At 35.8% G+C, this 12,506-nt stretch overlaps 1 protein-coding gene across 1 annotated transcript; it reads left to right on the top strand.

Moving 5' to 3' along the window:
• The first annotated feature begins 322 nt into the window (after window positions 1–322).
• Window positions 323–11,470, top strand: LOC109431862 (peptidoglycan-recognition protein LB). Its single transcript, XM_019708128.3, has 3 exons — window positions 323–553; window positions 10,830–11,147; window positions 11,219–11,470. Exons 1-3 carry the CDS (start codon window positions 478–480, stop codon window positions 11,431–11,433), a joined length of 609 nt encoding a protein of 202 aa, XP_019563673.3. The 5' UTR covers window positions 323–477; the 3' UTR covers window positions 11,434–11,470.
• Window positions 11,471–12,506: the final 1,036 nt, after the last annotated feature.

Raw genomic sequence — 12,506 nt, 5'->3', positions numbered from 1 at the left:
GAAATCGCGAAAAACACGATCGTGGGCATTTTGAATGTAAAAATGTGGAAATTATATAATGTGATAAACGCTGCCGCAGTCAAATTTTTCTTTTTTTTAGACATAAATTAACAAAATGATTCAAGAATCCTCAAATTGCTTCCAGTAATTTAATGAAATTTCGGCTGCGACAGTGAAATTTATGCAGGCCATCTTAAGTTATTCCTCTACAAATTCACTCTCAAATTCCAAATATATATTCATAAATTTCGATAAAATAACTCATCGAAAAAATTAAATAGATATAGAATTCCATACTAATTTATCAAATTCCCATATGGTCACCCTGTGACCAGCAGGTGTAAGTAACTAGCTCGCTGACGTACTGCGCACGCGTCACGAGACACGAAGAACGATGCGCAAGGATTTCTTCGCGTCATCTACTAATGAGTTTGCTATCATCAATGACAGACAGTCGTGTTTTATACGTTTAGCCAGATGGACCGTAGTAGTATTACGGTGGCGGCGGCGGTGACGGTAGTAAAAACGACCCTCAATGGAACTCTACGCGAAGGTAAATATTGAATATTTGTTTGGTGCTGTGTTTATTGGGCAGGCTGCTACTTGCAACGAAGCAAACGCTGCTGATGTTGCACATTCTAGGTGGACATCATTTAAGTAGTTTTAATCTTGATCAAATTATATAGGTACGTGGTTTGCGCAGTGTCAACAGCATGTGTGTGCGATGGTTGGTGGTAATTCAGGTGCTTTACGACGGCTGATTGTAATCGTAGTGGGAAGTACACCGTCCGTCGATGGTGGCTTGTTGAAAGGGGCATTTGAGTAATTGCACGATTTAGTGACGACAACAAATGATCGTGAGAAATTTTGCGGGAGAAGATAAGCGTTATGGGTTAATTAAGATGGCACTTTTGTGGCAGTGGAAAAGTTTGTGTGAATTGTATACAATGTAATATTTTGATTTCACCGGAATCCACAGCAGATAGAATCATTAATCGATCACGATTTATTCTATGGACGGTGCTTTTGAACATGAGTGAAGCCAAAAGCTAATGATATTGACATGAAGCACTTACATGGCGACCGTAAAATTCGTCATCATAACTATTGTGTAGCATGGTACCAACACTCTCGGACACCACATCAAATAGTGTAGCGGTCAATTTTTGGAGCCGTAGAGGAAATGAGTTTAAGTTTAAGTCAAAGTCAGCCATATGCAGATAATGATTTATGTTGGGACCAACAGCTGTACATCTCTTCTGGAGGAAGAATACACGTTTTTGAGTTTGTTAGAAGTGGAACTCGATCCTTGATAGTCTTTGACCATGACAGCAAGTCAGGTCCATTGAGACATATTATATGAATGAAACCTTGATTATTCGTTTAAGCAGTTTGCAAATTGTATAGTTTTGAAATAGTATAAAATGTACCAATGTTCGACAAAGTTGTGTGAACAATCAAATTGGAAAATTGGAAATGAGTTAAAGCTTAGTTTGCGTAACAATTTGTTGGGGATACAAACGGGTGCAATTGAGGCACTTATAATTGGAATTAGGCTGTGCTCCACTATCAAGCAATCCTTGAAGAAATTCCGTAAGCAATTCCAGAAGTAACAATTTTTCGAAAAAAATAGAGGAATTGCCGAAGAACTTTTCGGAGGAGCACCAAGAGAAATCTAGAAAGGGTCACTTGCAGGATTTTCTAAAAAAACTGAAGGAGTGCCCGAATCATCAATTTGCGAAGGAAACGCTGAGGATTTCCTGAAGGAATCCAGAAGAAACTTTCATAGGAACTGGAAATTTCAAGAGATTTTTTAAAATAATTTCCTGAAGGTAATTTTCAAGGAACTCCAGGGGGTTTTAGTGAGAAATTTCAAGGATAATTTTTGGAGATTCCACGACGTCCTCTATTTGCCCTATGTTTCAACACGTGGTTTGTCTAAAGAGGACACAAATCCCCTGGTGAAACGACGAGGAAATAAAGAACGTCGTTTGTTTATTAAATGACTACATAGCTGAAAACACTAAAGTAACATTTTTTAGTCAAATCGACTAGAAGAGTTTATTAGAACCATCATAAAACTGAAATGCAAAATATTAGGTTGTATGAACAGGGAGTCGACTCAATTTTGTAAATCAAATTCCCTGACTTTTCCTGACTTTCCAGACATTTTTTTGAAAATTCCAGGTCATGTAAATTTAAGCTTAAAAGCGTATGCTCTGCTCATGAGATAAAATAAAATTCTCTGAATGTTAGTGGTTTTTTTTTAACTGGAAAAAAAGAAAAACAAACTATCGAAGTGCACCAGTTTTTTTTAAGAAATTCAAACTAAATTGGCAGTCTTTTTTTCAGAATTCTTCTATATGAATAATTCCAAAAACTAGGAATTGCACCATGAGCTCCAATTTTAGGACTACAGTAGACGTTCGCTCGGTGCAAACGGTTTTTGAAAAGCTTGCAAGTCCGCTAAGTGCAACCATTTTGCAGTTCACACCGCTATCTGTCAAAAACGAAACGTCAACAGAGTTGCAATGTTTTTCGTATGCACTACAGCTGCGTTGCGATGTTTTTGAGTGCATTCTGGCTGCGTCCAACAGCAATTGGCAACTGTTTGATGGCTGTCAGTCGTTGCAGTTAGCGAATTACATTCGGTAACTGAAACGTAAACATGTTGCACTTATCGAACGTCTACTGTATTAGGAGATTGATAGCCCTGCCTTCGTTACATACGTTATGATCTTGAAATAGCTGAAACCAGGGTTCCTGATTTTCACTTTTCATCTTCTTCCACACTCGAATACAGTTAGCAGCGAACGGTTGTCGCTTTAGTTTGTGTGTTTGCTTGTCAGCGACGACAGCAAACACCGGCGAACGGTGGGAAGCCATACATGGCATTTAAACATTCGTCCACATTCGCATCGCAAGCGATGGAGAGGTGATGCGATTCGTGAGTGATATTGCGCGTACGAATATTTGAAGTTTTCAAAAAATGTTTATTATTTTCTTTGCTAATCTAGCATTTTAACAACAATACACTAAAAACGTATGCATTACATGCAGAAATTCTCTTCTAGTTATGATAATAGCCGCTTCGATCGCTCACCAGCATTCGTCACCATTCGCCATTCATTCATTCGCTTGCGATCCAAACTGCGACGATCGGCCACGAATATACATGTCAACCAGCTTGCGCTCGCTTCCCACTGGTGATGGGGTTGCGTGTTTGATCACGACTATCCGTTTGCTGCATCTTTCTCGATTCGCTTCAGCAATGAGGAGTGAATATGAATGGATTGAGGCGAATTTACCGATCCTTGGCTGAAACTTTTCAAATGCACTTCAGGAATGGATTTTAAACATTTTCAGAAGTCTATCTAGAATCTTCTTGTTAACCGGTATAAAAGAGAAGGTTTTTCTATTTTATTGTGCATTTATTTTCTTATGTTTCCCATTCTTTTGGGATCTTTGGTAAACTCGTCACTAGATTCTTCCCGTACATATTCTCATCGAATATTTTGATGGTTTATTACTGTAGACTTTTTAGATTTTTGGAGAAATGCTTGCAAAACGGCAAGATTATGCTTTTTCCAGAGTTTAATCTACATATTTTCATCAAACGATTGAACCTGCATATAATACTATCTGGTACGCATAATTGATGATAGGTATCAGATGTACTCCTACTGTATCAACACAGATATGTTGCCGTGCCAAGAAACACTTCAAAACTTCACCCAAGTAAAGTTTTCTTAAATTGTTCATAGCGGTCTCAAATTACCGTGTAATCTCCGAAAATTTTTCATTTGAATTGAAAAAAAAAACAAAAAAAAAAATAAAAAAAAATTAAAAAAAAAAAATAAAAATAAAATAGAGGTTTGGATACAAAACAAATAATCAAAAATTTGTGAATGACATGCGAAAAGTCTGCTAAGGATTTGGCAAGGAAAATTTGCTAAATAATTTTAGGAAATTCATTGAGACTCCTCTCAGGAATCTTGCAGATACCTGGTAAAACATTTTTTTCTAGACTTCACATGAAACCATCAAGAAATTGATTAATAGTTTTCAACAAGGCCATTTTTACACTAAGGATCAAGAAACTAGCATTTTTTGTTAATAAAAAAAAAGATCTGGGTAAAATATTTTAGACTTTAAATTTCTGGGGTTTAAATATCATCGTAAAATGCACTGAAAACGTGCAAAGTAACTTGGTTATCCAGTTCAAGAGCGCGTAAAGCTTTAATTACCTTTAGAAGTGCTTGAAGAATACTAAATTGAGGAGAGAAAGACCAAGTCTACTGGGAGCGTAGACCAAGAATGAATCAGGAGAACAACTAAAGAAGCATCTTCGGAAGATTTTTTCAAGGGATTCAACAAAGATTTCTCCAGAAACAATAAAGAATAATCAGTGGTATGTACAAAAAACTTTTGTGCATCTTAAGACTGAATCCGCTAATAAATTCATTAGAAACCCATCAGGTATCTCAAAACGATATCACCAAAGAATTGGCCGAAAATTCACCAAACATTATATTGAGTACAGTATGATGTACTTTTAATTATTATTTTGGCATATTTGACATGACTTAAGGCTTCATGATAAAATTCAGGGCATCATTACGTTGACTGGATACTACAGAACTCAGGATTGAGATCTTAAATTGATGTGATAGTATGTCAGAATCATGGATTTAACAGTTTAAAGAAACAATTTAGCTAGTTTTTCACATTTCATAACGCGTATAACTCTAAACATCGTTTTATGGTTAAGCTAAGTTTCCAGATCCCAAGTAGAGCGCTCAAGTAAAATTCCTCCTTTTTCCGCAAGTAATTTTGACAACTGATCTATATGGGGAGTAATGACACTTTTCCTTACGGAATAATAGCACGGACTATTTTTCCGCGCGGAAAAATGACAGCTCCATTTGATTTGCACGGGAGGCGTTACGAGCGTTACACTTTTTTTCCTTACTTGCCAGCTGCGAACTGCTCAAGTAATTTTGATGCGGAATTATTACTTGACCATTACTTGTCCTATATTTTTGCACAGTACGCATGAAGTGGAAAATCGTGAAAAATTTTCCCTGACCATCAACAACATTCCCTGACTTTTCAGATCCAGAAATAAATTCCCTGACATTCCCTGACTTTCCAGGTTTTTCCAGGTAGTCGACACCCTGATGAAGGTTATCAAAACCTCTACTAGATTGATTGGTCATCAAAATGTTACTTGGGTAATAAATTGAGCCATACATTGTATTGGATTCATCATCAGTTTAACGGGGAGTGTTCCTGAAGAAATTCCGAAAGAATTCACGAGTGACTTAATGTGGTAATCGATACCCGAAGGACCTTTTGGAGAATTTCTTTAAGAAACTCGAGAAAAGAGGAAAACTCAAAGAATACCTTGTTGGAACTTGTTAAGAAACAGCCGAAGGAATACTTGTATTTTCTGAAATAGCTTTTGGATGCGCTTTTGAAGGAACTTTCACGCATTAACTGATAAAACCCATTAAAACTTTCAAAAACAGGTCCTGAAGGTATTTTTAGAAGGAACGTTTGAGGCATTTCCCAAAAGAACTACGGAAGGAATTTCCAGCAGAACTTCTGTTTTCAAAGTATTTCCGGGAAGATTTACAGGAGAATTTTCCAATGGAACTCATGGAAGAATTTCCAAATAAATTCCCAGAGAAATTACCCTGGAGAGAAGAGAATTCCTCGTGCAATTTCCCATGGAATTTCTTGAGGAATTGTCGATGACTGTTGGAATACTTGAAGAAACTACTAAGAAAATTCGCGAAGGAACATCGGGAATAATTATCGAAAAAACTCCTGGATGAATTATCGAAGGAATTCGTGGAAAAATCCCGTAGGAGGTATTTCAAAAAGCATTCCTGGAGGAAACATGAAAGGCATATCTGGAGGCAACACTAAAGAAACTCATGGAGTAATTCCCGAAGAACTTCTTGGCGAAATTCACTTTAAAAAATAAAGCATAAAAATCGGAGGAATTTTTGTTGGAACTTAGAAAAAAAAACGAATTGGAAAAATGATTTTCCAAAAGATCGACTTGGGAAATTTTTCAAGGAAATTTTGAAGGAAATAACAAAGAAACACCCCAGAAATTTCGGAAAATCTTCTGCACCATTTTCCGAAGAACCTCGTTGAGGAATTTCCAGATGAACTACTGAAGAAAACCCCGAAGGATCTTTTGCAAGAATTGCTGGATAAATTTCTGAAAGATCTTGGATTTAAACGGCTACGCAGTCTTTAAATCCTCGTTTTAACTCATCAGCCGATCCGCCACAATATTGTTCAAAAGGATTTTCCGAATCATTTCTTGGAAGGGTTTTAGAAACATATGCTGGAGAAATTACCGAGGGAACTTTAGGAATTTCGTAAGGAATACACGAAGGAACATCTGGAAAAATTCACACAAGAATTCCAATGTAGAAATATTTACTTCTAACCCCTTTCAAATGTACTACTAGAGGAATTTTCAAGAATTTTGTTACTACCTCCAGAAGGAATTTCCGACATAACTACTGCAGTAGCAAACGAAAGAACTCCTGGAGGATTTGTCGTGCTTCATGCATGAGTAATTTAAGTAGGAATTTCTGTAGTCACTTATGGAAGAATTTCTAGAATAAAACATGTTAGAATTGCCTTATAAATTGTTGGGAAAATACCCGAAGATGTTTCTGGAGGAGTTTTATATGAAGATTCTGGATTGGTTCTCAAGAGCTTTTCTGAAGGAGTTCATGAAGAAACTTTTGAAGGAATTCAATAGGCAATAATTGTCGGAAATTCTGGGGAAGGTTCTGGAATTTTTCCTGGATGAAGTGCCAAATGAACTCCTGGAGAAATTTTCATAAGAATTCCTAGAGAAAATTTCCATAGGAACTCGATCCTGGAAAAAAATTCCGCAATAACATCTGCAGAATTTCAAAAAGAATTCCTAGTGAAAATTCAGAAGGAATTTCCACAGGAATACCAGGAGAAAAAAGGCTGGGTATTATCCACGAAAATTCCTAGAATGATTTGCAATTTCTGGGAGAATTTCCGAAGTAACACCGGCAGAAATTCATGAAGGAATTTTTGTGAGGAACTGCCAAAGAAACATATCAAGGGATTACCAAATTAAGTGCTTGAAGATTTTCCGAAGAAAATTGGCTCCTAAAAGGGATTACCCGAACAATCTTTTGTTGGAACCGCCGGAGGAACTTCTGAAGTATTTACAAAATAATTTCATGAAGAAATTAAAATGGCTAGATGATTATCCGAATTAGCTCCCCGAGTAGACGAAAAAAATCTCAATAATAACATATTTTGATATGGAGATCAAAAAGTGATATTGGTTTGATTGATATAAGAAATAAATGTACTGGAAATAAGATCACAAATTTATTGCTGTAATACCACCATCATATCATGTTTAGCTCTTAGAGATTTTTTTTTTATTATCGTACAATTTGATACGGAGGTTCTCAGAATTTAATGGATTTTTTTTACAGGTAGGGTTCACATATATATGAACAAAAACTAAATTGAAAAAAAATAAGGGTTGCCTAATTTTCCGGTAAACTCCAGAGAAAATCAAACAATTTTCACAGACACCACCTACTTTGAAAAATCATAACTCGAGAACGAAGCATCGGAGACACATTTTTTTGTGAAATCATAAACAAATTTTCTCAGCAATTGTCCGAAAAAAATGTTTTTGGAAGGGAACTAAATAAGCTATATTCTGTGAAATTTTCAAAATGTGTTTTTTTCCGTTCCTGAGTTATGACCAATTTTGTGGAAATTGTCCAGATGTGCTATATGAGCCGTTTTCTTTAAAATCATAACTTAAGAACGAAGCAGCGTAGACACAATGTTTTTTTTTGTGAAATCGTAAACAAATTTTCTCAGCAATCCAGAAAAAAAAAAAATGAAAATGGCTTTCCACAAAAATTTCCACTGTTGAGAAAAAATGGTTGGAAGAAGTTCGGAAAAATACCCAAAAAAATATTTTCGGAAGGGAATTACATAAGCTATATTCAGTGAAATTTTCAAGGTGTGTTTTTTTAGTTACTGAGTAATTACCAATTTTGTGGAAATATTCCAGGTTTTGGTTGATTTTCGACCGTCTTGATTATTGATCTGCACAAAAATGATCATTATTCGGGAACATAAAGAACACATCTTGAAAATTTCCTCAACAGTGGAAAATTTGTGGAAAACTATTTTCGTTTTGTATTTTCATTTTTGTATTGCTGAGAAAATTTGCTTACGATTTCACAAAAACAAAAACATTGTGCCTACGATGCTTCATTCTTAAGTTATGATTTTTAAACAAACGGCTCATATAGCACATCTGGACAATTTCCACAAAATTGGTCATAATTCAGGAACGGAGAAAACCCCATCTTGAAATTTTCACAGAATATAGCTGATGTAGTTTCCTTCCAAAATATTTTTGAGATTTTTTCCGGACTTCCTTTTTCGACTTTTCCAACAGATTTTCTTTAACTGTGGAAAACAATTCATTTTGTTTTTTTTTTTCATTTGTGTAAAATTGTGTCTACGACGCTTTGTTCTTGAGTTATGATTTTTCAAAGTAGGGTAAACAGGTATAATATGCCCCCTTAAGCAGAAATGGCAATATATCTAAAATTGGCGCCTTATTCCATCTATTGTCCACTGCAAATTGTTGTTTCTAAAGTCAGTGAAGTGTTGCATGAGAACTTTGCCTTTGGAGGGGCGGCTATGGAAGCTTTGAAACGTTTTCCGAAAACGTTCCAAAATTTACCATATCAAAACAAACGGGGCAATACGCCCCATCAAAAGAAAAACGTCCAGCCCCATGATAAAACTGTCCCAGGGGATAATTCCACCACATGCTTATCCTAGGATGGCCTTTTAACAAGTGTTTAACTGCATAAAAGTTGCAAAATAACACAAGCGAACAGAACTAGCTTCGTTTACAATGAAGTCAGCTTACAAGAGGTAAAATATTACGCCAAAAGCCTCGATTTCAGAATTTTTTTATATTTTTATTGCTTTTCTGTACCAATCAACTAAGGGACGCTTGATGGCAATTACTCATCAATATTTAAGATTTCCAATCGATCACGCATGCAAAAAGCGCTTGAATCGTTAGAAAATGAAGGGGGGCGTTTTGCCCCGGTGGGGCGTATTATACCCTTTTACCCTAGGTAGGTGGTGTCTGTGGAAAATGTTTGTTTTCCACTGGATTTTTCCGGAAAATTAGGCGACCCTGACAAAAATGACGATTTTTCATCAAATTGCACCTATATTATCGCGAAAATTCATGTTGTAACATGTACAAAACTTTACATTTCTATGAAGGGAAAGTATAGACCTTTCATTTGAAGTTGATTTTTTTTGGCAACCATCTTGGATTTGGCCGCCATTCTGAGTTTTATAATTATTATTATTATATTTTATTAAAGACACTTTACCAAATAAGTTGGCATTCGTGTCCATACTCGCGTATCTGATTATGACAAAATGTATGGGATAATGACAGGTTCGCTCACGTTTTCATCGTTATCGTATTGTTGACTATATTGTGAGAATTTCATAGAAAAGCCGAAATTAAAATACCAATCCAGCTTCGAGATAAAGCATCCTGAACATTTTCAACTATTTTCCGATGCACTACTTAAGACGAGGACACCCTAATCAAAAATACCACCCTAATCCAAAGATGCAGCAAACAAATGCAAACAACTTATCTGAAAACACCAAACGCCTAAACGATAACACAGACATGAAATTTGTTTGCCGGCTAAAACGTGGATTCAGACTATCGTGCAATGAAGGTTTCGTCGACTATGCAATTATGGACAGTGCTACAATTGGTACATATACCATAAATATAATGAAATAAAAAGTAGGAAATGCGTAGACAATAGCCAAAAGACTCATGACACCAGATCTTGAAAAGGCGGAAAATTAAAAAAAATCTGGAGAAAATGATGATCACCAGCCAGACAAAAAGGCGGGTATCAACATAATTATCAGATATTCTTCCATTATACTAGGTTCATTACACTCTTCTTTCGAAATTGCCTCTTGTAATGTAATAACCCCGACAGACGAGAATATCTAAATCAAATCTCAAATCGAACAATTTTTGCTGTCATGCTCGATGTGGTTTTGATGTGTTAAAGAATAACGCATTAATAACTCAAAGTGATTATGATATCAGGTTTTGTTCTTGTCGAAATATCTGAAAATTTCTACATAAGAACAAATTTAGCTCTGCTGCACGAAATGGAACACATGCACCCATAGAGATGCATCAATGTTAGTGAAATGCCATGTACCCCTTTCTGAGTTGGGGAAACGAAGAACCTCTTGTTGCCATGATATTCACAATAGTGAGCCACAGTTGAGTGGTAAGCATCACTGCTTGTGAATCCTAAGGTCGTAGGTTCGATGCTGGATATTGACAATTTTTTTTTTCAAGAAAAAGATCGACAAATCTTATCTGCTATTGCTTTGATATTGTAATATCTTAACGAGCTGTTATTGAACACTTCTTCATACTAGATTTTGATGTTATTTCTGATGTTTTACCTCTTATCTCAATCAAACCAATATCAGTTTTTCTTCTTCAGTAATTCAATAATTAATAACTGAATGTGTTATTCGTTAGATTTTTTCACCTACTCGAAAAGTCGACAAAGAATCATTTTCTTTGAGCAATTATCAAAATCAATTAGCAAAATTGCGGCAAGATTTTGGATCGTTTAGTTTATGCATTATGTGAAGTTTTATTATTGAAAATGTTATATTTTCTCTTCTTTTTAAAACAGTACCATACATCCCGCGAGAGGCTTGGGACGCCAAACCGCCAAAAAGCGTAGAGAAGTTTGCCGGACCGATCCCGTATGTAATCATCCACCATTCGTACCAACCGGGAGCATGTCTGACTGGATCCGAGTGCTGCGAAGCAATGCTTTCCATGCAGAAATTCCACCAGCAGGATCGAGGCTGGAATGATATTGGGTACAGTTTTGCTGTCGGCGGTGACGGCCGTATCTACGAGGGACGAGGATTCAATGTTGTAGGAGCGCACGCTCCTCGGTACAACGACAAGAGTGTGGGGATTTGCATGATCGGAGATTGGACGGGTGAGTAGCAGACATTATTGGTTCTAGTCAACTATGGGTGAAATATTGCAACATCTCTTCACTATTTTTAGTTAATCTTCCTCCGGAAAACATGATCGCCGCTGCACAGAGCCTCATAGAGTACGGTGTACGTAATAATATCATAGCGTCTAACTACACGCTTATTGGGCATCGGCAGGTGAGGCCCACGGAGTGTCCCGGGGAGAGGCTGTTCAAGGAGATTCAGAGTTGGCCGCACTATTCTCCAATGCTAGACGTTGTCGACCCCAACAGTATTAGAACATAGACTGAATACAATAAAAAGTATCAATGTTAAATAGTTAGTATGTAGTTCTACTTTCCTTTATGTATGAAAATTTCCACGATTCTTCTGGGTTCAAAGATTTCTGCAATAGTCTCTAGTACTAGTAGGTATCCAACTAAAAATGCTTTTCCATGGATTAAATCTGAGACATAATGGTTCACATAACATAGTATTTCTTCTTCTTCGTGGCGTAACGACAGAGTTCTATGTGCGTTAATGTAAGAACTTCTTTTGGAACTTTTTTTTTTTTTTGAATTCGTACATTGTGTGTTAGATACAGGGGATAGACAAAATGATCGGGACAGGCAAAATTTTCACTTTTCAAAAAATGTCCAATTAGCTGTAACTTTTCGAAAAGTGCATCAAATCTTCTCAAATTTTCACTGCATGTTGATCAACTAGTTGTGCATCAGTGGACAAAATTTGGAAAAGATCGGGCTATTCTGCACGAAGTTATAAGCATTTTAGAAAAAGCTAGAATTATCCGATAGTTAACTTTGAACTGTTATATTCCCGGATTTAATGAACCAAATGCAATGAAATTTTGTCCATTTATGACTCATATAATGAGCTCTGAAAAACATTTGACTCAACTTCAAATTATTAACAAGAGAAAAAGTTATAGCAATTTCATTAATTTTATGATTTTTTAGAAAATTGGTCTATTTTTAATATGCATCCTATTGCGTTTTCAATGAATTGCCGTCTATGGTGTTACTTTCTTTCAAAACATATTTGTATTCAAGACAATTAGAGGGAATTTAAAAAAAAACTATAATTGGCATCTTGAATTTTGAAACGATATTGAAATTTAAGAAAATTTGGTGTTTTATTAGAAAAATAATATAATCGTTATAATTTTCTTCCGTGTTAAGAATTTTAAGTTAAGTCAAAAGTTTTTTAAAGCTCATTATATAAGCCATAAATGGTCAAAATTTCATTACCTTTGGTTCATTGAATCCGGAAATATAACAGCTCAAAATTGCCTATCGGATAATTATACCTTTTTCTAGAATCTTTATAACTTTGTGCATAATAGTCCGATATTTTCCAAA

Source organism: Aedes albopictus, chromosome 3, assembly GCF_035046485.1.
Source record: "Aedes albopictus strain Foshan chromosome 3, AalbF5, whole genome shotgun sequence".
In the NCBI taxonomy this organism is placed as follows: domain Eukaryota; kingdom Metazoa; phylum Arthropoda; class Insecta; order Diptera; family Culicidae; genus Aedes; species Aedes albopictus.
The sequence above is the reverse complement of the archived record's forward strand: the minus strand, read 5'-3'. Positions and strand labels throughout refer to the sequence as shown.